The sequence below is a fragment of the Mus caroli genome, unplaced genomic scaffold (assembly GCF_978045245.1).
Source record: "Mus caroli unplaced genomic scaffold, Mus_caroli_1 scaffold_7, whole genome shotgun sequence".
NCBI lineage: Eukaryota > Metazoa > Chordata > Mammalia > Rodentia > Muridae > Mus > Mus caroli.
In genome coordinates, this window is record NW_028227262.1 from 130,740,505 (window position 1) to 130,757,218 (window position 16,714).

General features: G+C 37.2%; 1 protein-coding gene across 1 annotated transcript; it reads right to left on the reverse strand.

The window, feature by feature from the left end:
• Positions 1-2,412: 2,412 nt before the first annotated feature.
• Ankrd7 (ankyrin repeat domain 7) lies at positions 2,413-13,827 on the reverse strand. The gene is made up of 6 exons (XM_021165457.2): positions 13,433-13,827; positions 12,126-12,240; positions 11,807-11,980; positions 10,890-10,996; positions 10,200-10,337; positions 2,413-2,633 (listed from the first exon to the last, which is right to left on the reverse strand). The coding sequence occupies exons 1-6, from the start codon at positions 13,675-13,677 to the stop codon at positions 2,573-2,575; spliced, it is 840 nt and encodes a 279-aa protein (XP_021021116.1). The 5' UTR covers positions 13,678-13,827; the 3' UTR covers positions 2,413-2,572.
• Positions 13,828-16,714: the final 2,887 nt, after the last annotated feature.

Sequence of the window (16,714 nt, forward strand, 5' to 3'; positions counted from 1 at the left end):
ATTAAAGGACAGATATGCTACCTGGGTGAAGGCAAGCAGGCAAAGGAGAAAAGCTTCCTTCTCCCACACCCTTATATAGGCTTACAGGTCCAGATAGCCAGGCGTCGTGGCGAACACCTTTAATCCCAGCACTTGGGAAGCAGAGGCAGGCGGATTTCCTAGTTCGAGGCCAGCCTGGTCTACAGAGTGAGTTCCAGGACAGCCAAAGCTACACAGAGAAACCCTGTCTCGAAAAAAAAAAAAAAAAAAAAAGTGAGCCTTTTCCCAGTTTGAAGATCTGAATGAAAGGCATATCTCCTTAATTCAGAGATCCAAATTAGAAGTGGATCTTTCTATATATAAAATCAAGCAAAATAGCTATTATCCCCTTCTTACTTTGCTCCACTTATGAGTTTTAGGTCAGATGTAGCCAAGTTAACAGCCAATAACACTCATCAGAGGAGGGACTATTTTATGTGTAGAGTTAAGACTACTTAGACAGGTTTCAGTGAGGTAAACAAAAGAAGCCAGTCCAGTAGCCTGTGTGACCAAGCTGGACAGAGCTGCCACTACCTCACAGAATACCTTTAAAATCAGAAAATTGGACCTTTCTTCCTTTCACAGACCTGAGCCAAGGCTCGTGTTTTGTCCAGCCCTAACTGATCTTTCCAAGAAAAGGCTATAAATCTGCAGTAATTGTACATGCACTGGTTAGGGGGGAAGAGGGAGAGTGGGTTTAGGAAGTATATTCTAGAAGCTGTGCTATGCATGTGGGAGTGGAAAAGCAGACTATTCAAATCATCTCTGACTATGGTTTCCTTAAATAGTCATTTTTAAGCTTTGGAGAGGAAACTGTGTTCCAGTTTAGATATTACCAGTCACATCAAAATACCAAAAAAATTTACTCAATATTTAGCAGTGGTCTAAGAATTTAAACACCCAGAGGATTCATAAAATGTGCAGAGAAGTGTTAAAACAATGCAGATGCTGAGCAGATAATTAAATTCAGGCCAGGTGTCCTAGCATCCTACCTGCACATTTTGCATTCCCCAGAAGCAAAAATTCAATGATTCTTTTTCTATCACACATAACTGTTATTATGTCCCATGTCAAAATTCCACATCTTTAGGATCCAGCTCAAATCTCTTCTTCCAAACTAATGACAACCTAACAGCAATACTCACTAAGGACTTCTCCATGCTGGCCCTTCCATCATGAATTAATCTTTATAATTGAGACTGTTTAGGCTGCAAGAGCGAGACAAGGTCCTCCTCCTTCAAATCTCAGCAGAATTTTCCTTTCAGCTTCCTTTAGCTGCTGTGCCTCCCTAGCTTTTGTTAATGAGTTTATCACTCTTTCTTCTTTCGATGGCACACATACAATTGGTAAGGATTCTAGAACACACTGATACATTGAACACAAAGAATACCAGGAACCTTCTGCTTTTCTCTTTTTTCACAGCCTATGGTAGACAATATAGAATGGTGTTCTCAGTCCCAACAATACTGTTGCTTTGGATCAGCCTAGTGTTGGCTATTTAGCATAATTCTTCTCTGGTCTTGACATCCAAGAACATCTCCCAACATTGATTAATATCTTCTGGGCAGGGGCTGGGTTGGAGGAGGGCCAAGATGTGCTTTCAGTTAGGAACCACAGACTGAAACCACACTGAAAATGAAATATCAATTGCCTTAAAGCCGAGATCTGTCAGGTGGTCTTTCTCCCTTCTTATATCTCGGTGACACCCAGAGCAAAGTATTGAGTTAGTGGTCTAAATGCAAATAGTAAAACTCTTCTTTTGAATGTAGCTTTACTCTCTCATTCTGCTTCACTATAGGCCCAGAAACAGTGCAGCCAATTAGCATGACTGAACTCACTGACCCAGAGGTTGGGGAGGAAGAATAAGCCATTTCCCCTTTCAGTTGTTTCTATGGGGTATTTTGTCACATCAATCAAAATCAGGGTAGTGCAGTCACCTGTTAGCAGCATGGTTTCTCTATGCACATTTTTTTTTTCTATACTGTGGATGAAGTGGAGGCACAAAACATGATTAATGGCAAAGACAGAATATTTCTGGGACTTATTCCTTTATCTAACTAATAAGTCTATATATACATACATACGCAGAGAGAGACATTTGTATGTGTGTGTATGTGTGTGTTCTATGTTTATAGGCCTAAATATCTGTATGTGGTTTTGAAAATAAATACCAAAATCACTTTTGCACATACAGGTAAATTCAGTTCCTCAATTGTTCCTTAATTTTTAATTTCACATGATGACTTGATTATATTAATTACCAACAGTATTTATCCAAGGTATCTATCTAATAAACTTAATATTTTATGGTATTTTATATCTACCCAGCCTTCTATATAAATGCAAATGTTTGCTGCTTATAACAATTTAAGAGACCAGAGACCATAGAATTTTTAATTTTTAGTTGTCAGAAAATGTTAATGAAGATCTTTAAAATGATTTACAATTTCAAAGCAGAGGTAAGTTTTAATTCCATAGTTAAATATTGCTTTGGAAGAAAAAGGATGTATGCTTTCTAGAAAGAAAGTAAAAAATAACAAGAAAAACTGCTCAGTCAGTAAGCTGTTTGCTCTGTTTTCTTCTTGTTCTCATTATTGGCAGTTATCTGATGATACCTATAAAAGAGAGTACACATAAACTGTTACATTCATAAAAATTCTATTCATATCATTGAATTTAACCTCTGTCCAGTATTTCCCTTTACTTTTCCCTTTCAAGTCTCCCTGTTAACAGGCACCATTTCATTTCATGTGGTCCCACTCTCTGCCACCCGTGTGGCAAATATGTTCCTAAAAGTCACTCGGAGACTCCCCAACCTTCCCTTAAATTCTCTCACCTCCCATTACCATATCCTAGCATACAGCTCCTGTGGACATTCCTGCTCTACTAGAAGCCATATCAATTCCCAGAACTCCAGAAACCCATAGGTCAGTCAGATTGCCAGAACCCCAATAGACCCCATACTGGACCAGAGGACTCACTGGCCATCAGAAATGTAGCCCACTAAAATCAGAAGACCAGGGAAGAAACAAAAACCAAGGAAGTGGGGAGACACATATCTAACAAAGACAAACTCAGAAATCAGCACCAAAACCTATAATTACTCCAAACCTAGATACTAGAGACCAGCATAAGAACTCAATAAAAAACTTCCTGGACAATATGGCAACCCCAGAGTCCAGCTATCCTACTACAGCAAGCCCTGGATATTCCAACACAGCAGAAGTACAGGAAAAAAATGACCTTAAACCCAATTTCAAGAAGATGAGAGATGTCCTTAAAGAGGAAATAAATAAATCCCTAATAGGAAGCCAAGAAAAAACTAGCAAGCAGGAAAAGGAATTAAATAAAACTGCTAAAACCTTGAAAATGGAAATGAAATCATTAAGAAAAACACAAACTGGGGGAACCCGGCAAATGGAAAATCTAGGTAAACAAATAGGAACTATATATGCAAGTATCACCAAAAGAATACAAGAAATGAAAGTGACATGTTTTTCTGAAAGAAAACATCAAAGAAATCTGGGACACTATGAAAAGAACAAACCTAAAAATAATAGGAATAGAAGAAGAAGGGGAGAAGGAAGAAGAGGAGGAGAGGAGGAAGGAGGAGGACAAGGGGAGGATAAGGAGGAGGAAGAGGAGGAGGAGAAAGAGAATCCCAGCTCAAAGACTCAGAAAATATTTTCAATAAAATTGTATTAGAAAATGTTTCTAACCTAAAGAAGGACATGCCTACACAGGTACAAGAAGCCTACTGAATACCAAATATATTGGATCAGAAAAGAAATTTCCCTATTACATAAAAATTAAAACACTAATTATACAGAAAAAAGAAAGAATATTAAAAACTGCAAAAGAAATTATAGAATTATACCCAGCTTCTCAACAGTGACTCTAAAAGCTAGAAGGAACTGGACAGATATCCTATAGACTCAAAAACATGAAATAAACTCACATCAGCAAAGACAAAAGAAGGAAAATATACAAACACACACAAGATACACACACACACACACACACACATACACATATATTGCCAACATCAACAAGAACAAAATAAGAGGAATTAGCAATCATTGGCTACTGATATCTCTAAATGTCAGTGCGTTCAATTTCCCAATAAAAGGACAGAGACTAACAGAATTGATGTGAAAATAGGATCCATCTTTCTACTGCATACAAGAAACAAACCTCAAAGGTAGACAATACCACAGAGTAAAGATTTTTCCAAGCAAATGGACATAAGAAGCAGTCTGATGTAGCCATTTTAATTTCTAACAAAATAGACATCAAATCAAAAAAAGAAACACTGGGGATAACAGACATTATGAATCAAATAGATCTAACAGATATCTACAGAATACTTCACTCAAACAGAAAAGAATATGCCTTCTTCTCAGTACCTCACAGAACTTTCTCCAAAATTGACTACATATTCAATTACAAAGCAAGTCTGAATATACAAAATAAAATTGAGATAATCTCTGAAGTATCAGAACACCATGGATTAAAGCTGGCTTTCAACTACAGAAACAACAGAAAGCCTACAAACTCATGGAAACTGAACAACTTTCTACTGAATGAAAATAATTGGGTACAGAAAGGAATGAAGGGGGAAAAAAGGATTCCTAGAATTCAATAAAAATTAGTGTACAACATACCCAAACTTATGGGACACTATAAATGGGCTGCTGAGAGAAAAGTTCATAGCACCAACTACGTACCTAAAAAAGTGGAGAGATCTTAATAGCACACCTAAAATCTCTAGAACCAAAAGAAGCAGTGTCATTCAAGAGAAGTTCATTGCAGAAAATAATCAAATGTGACTAAGACCAATAAATTAGGAACAAAGAGAACACTCCAAAGAATCAATGAAACAAAGAGTTTTGTTCTCTGGGGAAATTAGCAATATAGACAAACTCTTATCCATACTAAAAGACAGAAAGACAATATCCAAAATAACAAAATCAGAAAGGGGGGAGGGGGGAGGTGGAATATAACAAAAGACACTGAGGAAATTTTTAAAAAAGAAAAATCACTAAGTCTTACTTCAAAAAATTATACTCCATAAAATTAGAAAACTCTGAAAGAAATGAAGAATTTTCTTGATAGATACCATTTACCAAAATTAGATCAAGATCAGATAAACAATATAAATTGACCTATAACCCCTAAGAAAATAGAATCAGCCACTAAAAATCTCACATCCCAAAAAATCTGAGGAACAACATGGTTTTAGTGCAGAGTTCTGCCAAATTTAAAAGAAGACTAAATGCCAATCCTCCTCAAATTATTCCACAAAAATAGAAACAGGGGTGACATTGCCAAATTCATTTTCTAAAGCCACAGTCACCCACCCAGATACCCAAACCACACAAAGAGTTAAAAAAAGAGAGAGAATTACAATTTTTCCTCATGAATATTGATGCAAAAATACTCAATAAAATACTTGCAAACTAAATCCAAGAACACAACAATATCATCTACCATGATTAAGTAGACTTCCTTCCAGAAATTTAGATATGGTTCAACAGATAAAACTCAGCCAATATAATCCACAATATAAACAAACGGGAAGAAATAACCAAATGACCATTGCAGAAGATGGTGAAAAAGCCTTTGATAAAAATCCAACACACCTTCATGGTGAAAATCTTGGAGAGCTAAGACATAAAAGTCGCACATTTAAGCCTAATAAAGGCAACTTACAGCAAGCCTTTAGCCAACATCAAATTAATGGAGAGAAACCAAAAGCAATTCCATTAAAATCAGGAATAAGAAGAGGTTATCTACTCTCTGTATATCTATTCAATATAGTACTTAAAATTCTAGATATAGCAACAAGACAACTAAAGGTGATCAACGAGATACAATTTGGAAAGGAAGAAGTCAAAGTATCGTTTACAGATGATATGATTATACACATAAGTGACCCCAAAAAAATTCTACCAGGGAAATCCTACAACTGATAAACACTTTTAGTGAAGTGGATAGATACAACATTAACTCAAAAAAAAAAATCAGTAGCCCTCCTACATAAATGATAAACCAGATGAGAAAGAAATGAGGAAAGCATCACCCTTCACAGTAGCCACAAATACTATAAAGTATTTTGGGGGAACTCTAACCAAGCAAATAAAAGACTTGTATGATAATAAATATCAAGACTTTGAAGAAAGAAATTGAAGACTATATCAGAAGATGGAAAGATCTTCTATGCTCCTTGATTGGTAGGATTAACATATTAAAATTGGCCATCCTACCAAAAGCAATTTACAGAGTGTGTAATTTCCATCAAAACTTTAACACAATTTTTATAGGCATTGCAAAGACAAATCTCAACTTCATAAGGAAAAAAACCACAGGAAAACTAATACAATCCTGTACAATGAAATATCATCATCCTTGATTTCAAACTATACCACAGATCTATAGTTATCAGCATAAAAACAGACAGGTTGGTCAACTGAATAAAATCAAAGACCCAGACATAAATATACATACCTATGGATACCTGACTTTTGATTAACAAACCAGGAATACACAATGGAAAAAAGAAAGAAAGCATCTTTACCAAATGGTGCTGGTCTAATTGGATGACTGAATGGAGATTATTGCAAATACATTCATATCTATCACCCTGCATAAAATTCATATCCAAATAGATAAAAGACCTCAACATAAAGCCAGATACACTGACCCTGATAGAAGAGAAGATAGGGAACAACCTTGAATTCATTGGTACAAGAGACAAGTTCCCAAAGAAGTCACTGATAGCATGGCCCATAAGAATATCAATCTATAAATGGAACCTCATGAACCTGAGAATCTTCTGTAAGGAAAAGGATACTGTCAAAAGGACAAAATGATTAAAAAATTAGATTAAAAAATTAAAAGAGATTTTCATCAATCTCACAGCCCAATAGAGAGCTTATATCTAAAGCATATAAAGAATTCAAGAAACTAGATACCAACAAACCAAATAATCCAATTTATAAAATGGGGTGCAGATTTCAACAGAAAATTCTGAACACAGGACTTACAAATGGCTATGAAATAATATCACTTAAAAGAAATACTCAGCATCTTTAGTCATCAGAAAACTGCACATCAAAACAACTCTGAGATTCTATTTTACATATGTCAAATGGTTAAGATATAAACACAAGAGACAGCTCATGCTGGCTAGAACACTCCTCCATTGATGGTGAGAGTGTGATTTTGTACAGCCACTATGGAAATCAATATGGCGGCTTATCATCCACTCTTTGGCATGTACCCAAAGGACACTCCATCCTACTGCAAGGACACTTGCTCAGCTATGTTCTTTACAGCATTATTCATAGTATCCAGAAACTGTAAACAACCTAGAAGTCCCGCAACTGTAGAATGGACAAAGAAAATGTGGTATATTTACACAATTTTTTATATTTACACAATTTACATATTTTAACTAAGATGTTAAAAACAATGACATCATCAAGTTTGCAGGCAAGTGGTTGGAAATGGCAAACATCATCCTGAATGAGGGAACCCAGACCCAGAAAGACAAACATGGTATGTACTCATTTATTGGGCAGTAGCTGTTAATTAAAGGACAATCATCATACAATCTACAGACCCAGAGAAACTTAGGGATGGGGGAATGACACATTGAGCTCCCTGAGAAAGGGAAATAGAATAGATTTTGTGGGTGGGTGGAGATGGGAACAGAAGGGATCAGGTAGGGATGGGAGAGATAGAGAGAGATAGTACTAGGAGAGGTGACTGTAATGGGGGGGAGACATTTGTGGGCAAGGTAAAAACCTAATGAAGTTAGAACTCTCTGGCATATACGAAAATGATTCTAGGGAACTCCCCTAGCAATAGGCGGTGCAAAGCCTGAACCAGCCATCTTGTATAACAAGGCAAGTTTCCTAGCAGTGGGACTGAGATATGAACCTAGCCACAAAACCTTCGACCTCAAATCTGTCCTGCCTGTAAAATGTGCTGGAGCATCCTTTGGGTATATGCCCAAGAGTTTATATCTGGGCTTTGAGGTAGATTGATTCCAGTTTTCTGAGGAACTGTCATATTGACTTTGAGGGATTGAATGCCTGAGACTGCATAGATGGCCAGGAACCAAGGCATAACAGCCCAGATACCAAGGATAGAAGCAAACATGTACTGTTTAAAAAGCAAGTCAATGATGCTTTCTAATGATGTTCTGCTACCACTACCATAGCACCAGTGCCCATTTATCATCAGACTGGTATCATCCAACAACTGAAGGGAACAAAGCACATCAAAATACTAAGACACACCTGGGGAATGCTGCAGAATATCAGAACGACAGATCTAGGAGCAGAGGAGTCAAGCACATCATGAGAACGTGGCCCACAGAATCAACTAAGCAGGCCTCACAGGGGCTCACAGAAATTGAATCAACAAACATGGATAACATCTTTGTTTGGGTCTGAGATAGGTTCTCTACATATACCTTATGGTAGTGTGTTCTTTTGGGATTCCTAATGGTGGAAGCTGTGATTCTTTTCCCTGCTTTTGGTACCCCCTTTTTCCTACTGGGTGGCCACACCCAGCTCTAATATGAGGGTTTATACCCAGTTTTATTGTGCCTTTCTAGGCCATGTTTGGTTAATATCTAGGCCATGTTTGGTTAATATCTTTAGGAGGGCTAGGCTGCTTTTTGTTTTGTTTTGTTTTGTTTTGTTTTGTTTTGTTTTGTTTTGTTTTAAGGGAAACAGAGGAGATGATATGAAGGAGAGAAGAAGTAGGAGGAATGGCTGGAAGGAGTGATGAAGGGGTTAACTGTGGTCCAGTAGTAATCTGTGAGAAGAATAAAAGTTAAAAATGTAAGTCATTCAGAATGTAGAGGGGAAGGGTGGCTGTGTGTGGTTGGTGGGTTCCTTTGCTTGGACTGCCATAACAAAGTATCAGACATGTGGCTTAAACAGGAGGCTTTGCTTTGGTTTGTTTGTTCTGGTTTGTTTGTCTGTTCCAGTTGAAAGCTAGAAGGTCAAGATTAAACTATCCTGCTGAAAGGCAAGAAAAATTGTCCTCTGACTTCCCTTGTGGATGCCTGTCCTATTGTTGAGTTTTCACATAGCTTGTTCCCTGGGTACCATCTTCCTTTGTATTGCACCTTGTATCTTAGCCTCTTTTTTTATGTAAAGACAGGAGATTGGATTAAGGCCTGGTCTAGTGGTTTTATTTTACCATAATCACCCATTTAAAGGCCTGAGTTCCAAATAATTATACATTAACATGAGGAAAAATGAGATTGAGGCTTTAATGTACAGCACAACCTATAGTCTAGCACTGGGAAAGATGTGCAGGGAGGATCACAAACCCAAAAGCAGCTTGGACTATGCAGAGAGTTTGTGATTATCTTGAACTACAGAGGGAGAGGTAGAGAGAGGTGGGGGAGGGAGAAGGAGAGGGAAAGGGAGAGAGGAGAGGGAGAGAGGAGAGAGAGAGAGGAGAGAGGGGATGAAGGAAAGAAAGGGATAGAAAAAAGGAACACAGAAAATAGGAGAAGGGGGATAGGAAAGTAGAGATCAAGAATAGTGAAAAAAGCATGTATAATTTAAAATTTCCTCTAAAACAAATAACAATTAAAATAGTGTGTATTAGTTTATAGCTATAGCTAATGAATTAGCTATACATTAAATTTCAGTGTATTGTATCTTATTTTATAATTAACTACTAGAAATCAGAATGCATGTTTATACATGGAAATCTTTGTCTTATAAGTATAATGAGAATATTTTTCAAAATTATGAAATATTTAATTGAAAGATATAGTAAATATTAAAATGGTAATGATAACTACTCATAACAGACATTCTGTAAATTATTAAAGATCATAATAATGAAAGAGATGAGAAGATCCACCATCTGTTCTGATCTACCAATTAAATATGAATGGTCACCAGGAAATTGTCCTGGCATACATGACATTACCACGCGCCACTGCAGTGACAAATGCCACTCGTCTAACAGAGAACTCTGAAACTGATTCTATAACCAAAGATATGAAGGATTTCTGGGAATCCCAGTGTTTATGCTTATATATCCCCCCATTTTATTTGCCTATAAAAGTTGTTTTGGAGAACTCACTCTGTGTATCTCAAAATTATATTTCATATAGTTATTAAAAGTCCTAAAGCGTCACTTACATAGTAAAGCCATTAAATGAAGCATATTCCTCAGCTGTAAATCCATAAATATCTTTGTGTGCTAGGTCCGTATCTTGCTGAAGAAGAAGTTTTACAGAACTTGTTGGTTCAACAATCAGAGCAATCATGATGGCTGTTCTGGAGCAAGACATTCACAAATTTATTCTTCTCAACTTATTATTCAAATATAGGTCCTCTATCCCTAAGAAGGAAGTCATGGAGAAAACGGAAAACATTGGGCTGGGCTGATCAAAACTGCACAGCAATGACAGACCAAAGGAAGGCACCTAAACACATGAAGTCACTTGGAAGCAGATGATTCAGTGATTTTCAAACCCTGCCTCCTGGAAGCCTCCTGCTTTCAAGACGTCTCAAAATTCCATAGGAGGGACTGTTGGGCACCCTAGTTCGTCTCTCCCATTAACTACAACTCTGGCTCCTATGTAAGATTCGAAAGTTATTATAAATGATGATATTGACTTAAAGCTACCCAAATAATTAACCAATTTGATTTTATAGATTGAAAAAAAAAAAGAACATTTGAGAAGTATAGGTAATTTGCCCTAAATCATACCAGGTGGTTAAAATATCACAGATGTATAATAAATGAATATATTTATAGTTATGTAGTATTATCAATAAACTGTAATTACATGACATCCTATTTAGTATTATTTATTATACCTGTACCTGTGGTTTTTATCTGATGCATTTACATCTGCTCCTTTCTTCAGAAGGAATTTTACCATATTTTCATTATTTTCAGCAACAGCAAGTAAAAGCGGAGTGTGACCGTCCTGTAAATATTATTTCAAAATAATTACTTAAATAATTTTTAATTGTGGATTTTATATTTAAGTACAATTTTTAAAGTACGTTTATAAGAAACTCTTGAATGCATACTTTAATTTTTAAAGGATTTTAATACCTAAAAATATCTGATTTTAAATACAAACAAACAAATAAAGGTCGGGCTGCTAGATTTTTAAAAGATAATTTATATTCAAAGCTTAATGCAAATCATAGGTATAAAGTGATCCAGTTATGAATATCATTTATATAAGTTTTGTGTCTCATTATCTCAAATGCATATACAATTATGTATAATTGTTTCTATAGAGTTTTATTTAATAATCTCCAAGACACAAAAATCACTGAAATGAAGTGACAAAATGCTTTTCTAAAAATTATTTTTCAGTTACATTCACTAAAGTTCAAAGGGAGAATTAGGCTACTTTTAGCATAATAACTAATTTTCAATTCAGCTTTATAACTATTATGCAGTAATAACAATTTAACAGATGAGGTTTATTATTTTATGTTAATACTAATTTGTAAAGAACTCAAACATTCTTATGTGATATGGCTATAAAATTATCACGATAGAAATATTTCTTTGTATATCAGGATTAAGGTTTACAATGAAAGGTCTAAAATGAAGTGCAAAGACTTTTAAAAGAAGGAAATTATCAGATTTTGATAACCTATTCTTTCAATTCAGTTTGGCAAATTCATTACATTAAAATATATGCTTCTGCTATCTGAATTATCTGCAAATAATACTCTACAAATTTCTGAAATGAATATTTCGTTTCGTAGACACTTACCTTGTTTTTGGCTTCAAGATTGGCTTTATATTGAAGCAATTTATTGGCTAATGAGATATTTTGGCCACAAACAGCATAATGGAGAGCTGTGTTACTATAAACATCTACCAGATTTGGGTCTGCACCATGAAGAAGAAGAACGGTAGCACAACTCTCCTGTTGACACTCTACTGCCTGCAGTGGAACAAGAGTAAATGAGTGGACTACTTCCTATTTCAGGTACATGAATGAACGTTTATTGTTACAACTTAAAACATGACATTTCACTAGGATAAGTGTTCAAATACACTCCACTTAAAAGGAGAAAAATGGAGCACACCTTAATCAATGGGGTTCTGTTTTCACTGTCCTGGACATTAATTTTGCATTGATTCTCAATTAAGAGAGAGACAATATTTGTATATCCATTAGCACAGGCCAAATGCAAAGGTGTTCTATATTGACACAAGAAAACATGAAGTTAGAGATACATCTCAATTATTTATTATACCCATGAACAATAAGATTAAATATCAATATATTTGTTTTATATCTTTGCTTATATTCAATAAAAATTATGCTAACTATAATTGATTTTAATGAATTTTAAAAGCTAAAAAAATGTCTTGAAAATTAAATATCATTTTAAGGAAAATTAGCTCTATTAAATTAAAAGGCTTTTTTTCTTCCTGATTAAAAACAGAAAAGAAAAGAAAAACAAATGGTATCTGGACTTCAGAATAGATGATGAAATAAGATACCCTAACACAATTCAGATTGCTCTCCAAAACTTAAGAAACATTCCTAACTAGTACAAAGGGCAATGTCAAAGGCGTCTTTCTCCCTGTTGTGTATTTCTCTGCCCATCAAGTGGTATTGTCAATCTCTGCCCAACAAGTGGTATTGTCATTTCCAATGTTGCAAATATATGTAACAACTATGTAAACCAGGCAGTATGTGAAATCTGTGATAAAATAAATAAGCTTGCTACATTATTCCGAAACTCCAGGGGATCTAGTGCTCACTTCTGGTCTCAGGAAAAAACACGAAAGTGTGCCGGGCAGTGGTGGCGCACTCCTTTAATCCCAGCCCTTGGGAGGCAGAGGCAGGCAGATTTCTGAGTTCAAAGGCCAGCCTGGTCTACAGAGTGAGTTCCAGGATGGCCAGGGCTACACAGAGAAACCCTGTCTAGAAGAAAAAGAAAAAGAAAAAAACCACGAATGTGTAACACAAAAGAAGAAAGGCAACCATTGTCTGCCCAAGGAAGTTTGTTATGTTATGTAAAGTTATCAAATTTCTTTAAACAAAACGATGTTATTTATTTTGGTATTTCCAGGTCTTAGAGACTTTGTAATTTCCCTCTTGATGATAGAATTTCCTCACACACATACACCCTCCCGTGGGGCACAACGCATGCCAAGAAGCAAAAGAGCAAATGTAAGAGAGAAAATAGTAAGCCAAGCAAACATTCGCGAGTTAAGGAGCCAAAACCTGTGTGACCCTACGCCAAAGACGGTGATGCTGTTCAGGAAACCACGGAATGACACCCAGGTTCTGCAGCCCTGACATGCTTGCTCTATGGTTGGAACATCCAGCTGCCCCAGCTTGTACTCCTAAGGTCTTCTCTAGACCCTAGGTTCCGGTCACCTGCTTCTTTTGTCCCGCCCATTCACATTGTATTTCCTACGTTCAAGGTAATCCTTCAGCTTCTGCTCATTGCCAGTGGTAGCAGCTTTATGAAGTTTCTTTAAGTGCTTATCTCGAAGGTGATATCCTCCACCTATGGACAGGCTGAGCGGCGCGGTATTGGCCAGGCTAATGGGCACTTCTGAGGAGCGGCTGTGAGAATCATCTGTCTTCCTCTTTCCCCTGAAGGGGAAGAACTTCTTCATGGTAAGATCTCTAAGTAAGATGTTCCTGGGAATCCTAACCAACAGCTCAGGTCCTCTGCCGCAGCCACCTTGTTCGCAATTGCCTCTCGATCTGACCAAATCCAGACTTGTGTGTAGACAAGAATCTTTGCCTGGCTAAGCCAGAGACCAGACCAGAGCATCTGTTGCCTAGAAACTGTGCAGAGCTTCTACTGCGCAGCTGCAGCCTTGATTGTGATCCAGTTAGCGGAACTGGATTTTCATATTTGATTGATTTTGGTATTATGGCCTCATACACAATCTTGCCGTGAAATCCTGAGTCTTGGAGAGAAACCTATTAATGTATAGCCCATTTTCCTTCAAGGATGGATATAACCGCTAGTTAATTTAACCAAATCAATGTGGGTTGAAGAAGGTGGATTTCTGCCGGTGGTGGTGTCTCCACTTGCACGGTCACGTGCTATAGCTTGTTATAACTATCATTTCTGGATGATCTCAGTTTCACGCACACTTTGTAAACATGCCCCTCGAGTTCCACCTTAACTTGTCTAGTTAAAAAATTAAAAGTCCGTTGACAACTGAGCTCAATGTAGCTAAGGCTCATTAACTCTATTGCTTTTCCCTGCCCTTGTCCACCTTTCCCTGTATGCTCGGTGTTCTACTTAACGAGACTGAATTCCACTCATTAAAATCCCTTCCATGTAAATGTAGTCGGTAAATGTGCCTGCTCTGCTTATGGCCTTAAACCTAAGCCCTAGTAAACTCTAACCTGTTTTATCTACTCTGAGACTCTGAATATGACTAAAGGGAACCACCATGTGGTCGGTTTTCCTTCTCAGTTCAAGAACATGACCTTTAAGAAGACTGCTACTCTGTCCATCAACACTTAACTAGTTCCTTACCCCAACTGTTGTCCCTTTCCTCGCCACTGTTTCATCATTTCTCTTCAAAGCTCCTTGGCTAATGACTTTGCTTCCTAATTGTTTGAGAATCACAGTAGAGAAATTCTACACGAGTCAAATAAACCTACCTAATTACCTGCATCTTATCCAAAGCAATAACAAACAAACAAATAAACAAACAAACAAAAAACCCATCTTGCCATCTTTTTCATGTAGATTATATGTCCACATTCCTATCAAAAGCCAGTATCATTCTTATGTGCCCTAGACACTCTAGCCTACCTGATAACATTGCTTAAGTAAAATCTCCCCTGACTTCCTTATGTCTTACAAGTTTACTTCTCTGATCACTAATTCTGATTAGGATAAATACATGCTAGGATATGTCCCATTAAAAAACAAAAGACTTTTGGCTACTTTATAGATTCCCCCTTTCTACCACCCTAATCCTTATCCCTTTCCAACAACCCCACAGCACTAGGCAGGAGAGAAAGAATACTAGACTGGAAAAGGGGTGTTGACATCATGAGACTACTTCCTGGTGATTAGGGTATCAAGTTCCTTGAGGCAAATAAATTTCTTCTATGAAATAAACAGCAACCAACAGCATCCAAACAGCAGCAACAGCAACAGCAAGGGCATTAGCAGCTGCCATCTCTCTTGGGTCTCTTGATATACCATCTCAAGGGTTCCCAGAATTCCAAACATAACCTATCTTCACCTTTCAAAATCAGACCCCTGTCAGAGCATGAGATGAATCATGCATGCTGTGGACAATCTGAGGCAACCTCATATTAACATAAAAACAACATTTGTGTGTTTTTAAAGAAACCAAAATCCTCACTACACCTAGATCTGAGTTTCTTTCTTTTTTTTTTAATTTAATTAACTAATTTTTTACATTTTTTAAAATTTTTTATTAGATATTTTCTTCAATTACATTTCAAATGCTAAGCCAAAAGTCCCCTATACCGTCCCCCTGCCCTGCTCCCCTACGCACTCATTCACATTTCTTGGCCCTGGTGTTCCCCTGTACTGGGGCATATAAAGTTTGCAAGACCAAGGGGCCTCTCTTCCCAATGATAGCCGACTAGGCCATCTTCTGCTACATATGTAGCTAGAGACATGAGTTCTGGGGGGTACTGATTAGTTCATATTGTTGATCCATCTATAGAGTTGCAGACCCCTTCAGCTCTTGGGTACTTTCTCTAGCTCCTACATTGGGGACCCTCTGTTCCATCTTATAGATGACTGTGAGCATCCACTTCTGTATTTGCCAGAAACTGGCAAAGCCTCACAGGAGACAGCTATATCAGGGTCCTTTCAGCAAAATCTTGCTGGTGTATGCAATAGTGTCTGCGTTTGGAGGCTGATTATGGGATGGACCCCCGGGTGGGGCAGTCTCTGGATGGACCATCCTTTTATCTTAGCTCCAAACTTTGTCTTTGCAACTCCTTCCATGGATATTTTATTCCCTATTCTAGGGAGTAATAAAGTATCCACACATTGGTCTTCCTTCTTGATTTTCTTGTGTTTTGGAAGTTGTATCTTGGGTATTCTAGGTGTCTGGGCTAATATCTACTTATCAGTGAGTGCATATCAAGTGACATCTTTTGTGATTGAGTTACCTCACTCAGGATGATATCCTCCAGATACATCCATTTGTCCAAGAATTTCATAAATCCATTGTTTTTAATAGCTGAGTAGTACTCCATTGTGTAAATGTACCACATTTTCTGTATCCATTCCTCTGTTGAGGGACATCTGGGTTCTTTCCAGCTTCTGGCTATTATAAATAGGGCTGCTATGAACATAGTGGAGCATGTGTCTTTATTGCCAGTTGGAACATATTCTGGGTATATGCCCAGGAAATGTATTGCTGGATCTATGTTCAGTTTTCTGAGGAACCGCCAGACTGATTTCCAGAGTGGTTGTACAAGCTTGCAATCCCACTAGCAATGGAGGAGTGTTCCTCTTTCTCCACATCCTCACCAGCATCTGCTGTCACCTGAATTTTTGATCTTAGCCATTCTAACTGGTGTGAGGTAGAATCTCAGGGTTGTTTTGAGTTGCATTCCCTGATGATTAAGGATGTTGAACATTTTTTCAAGTGCTTCTCAGCCCTTTGGTATTCCTCATTTGAGAATTCTTTGTTT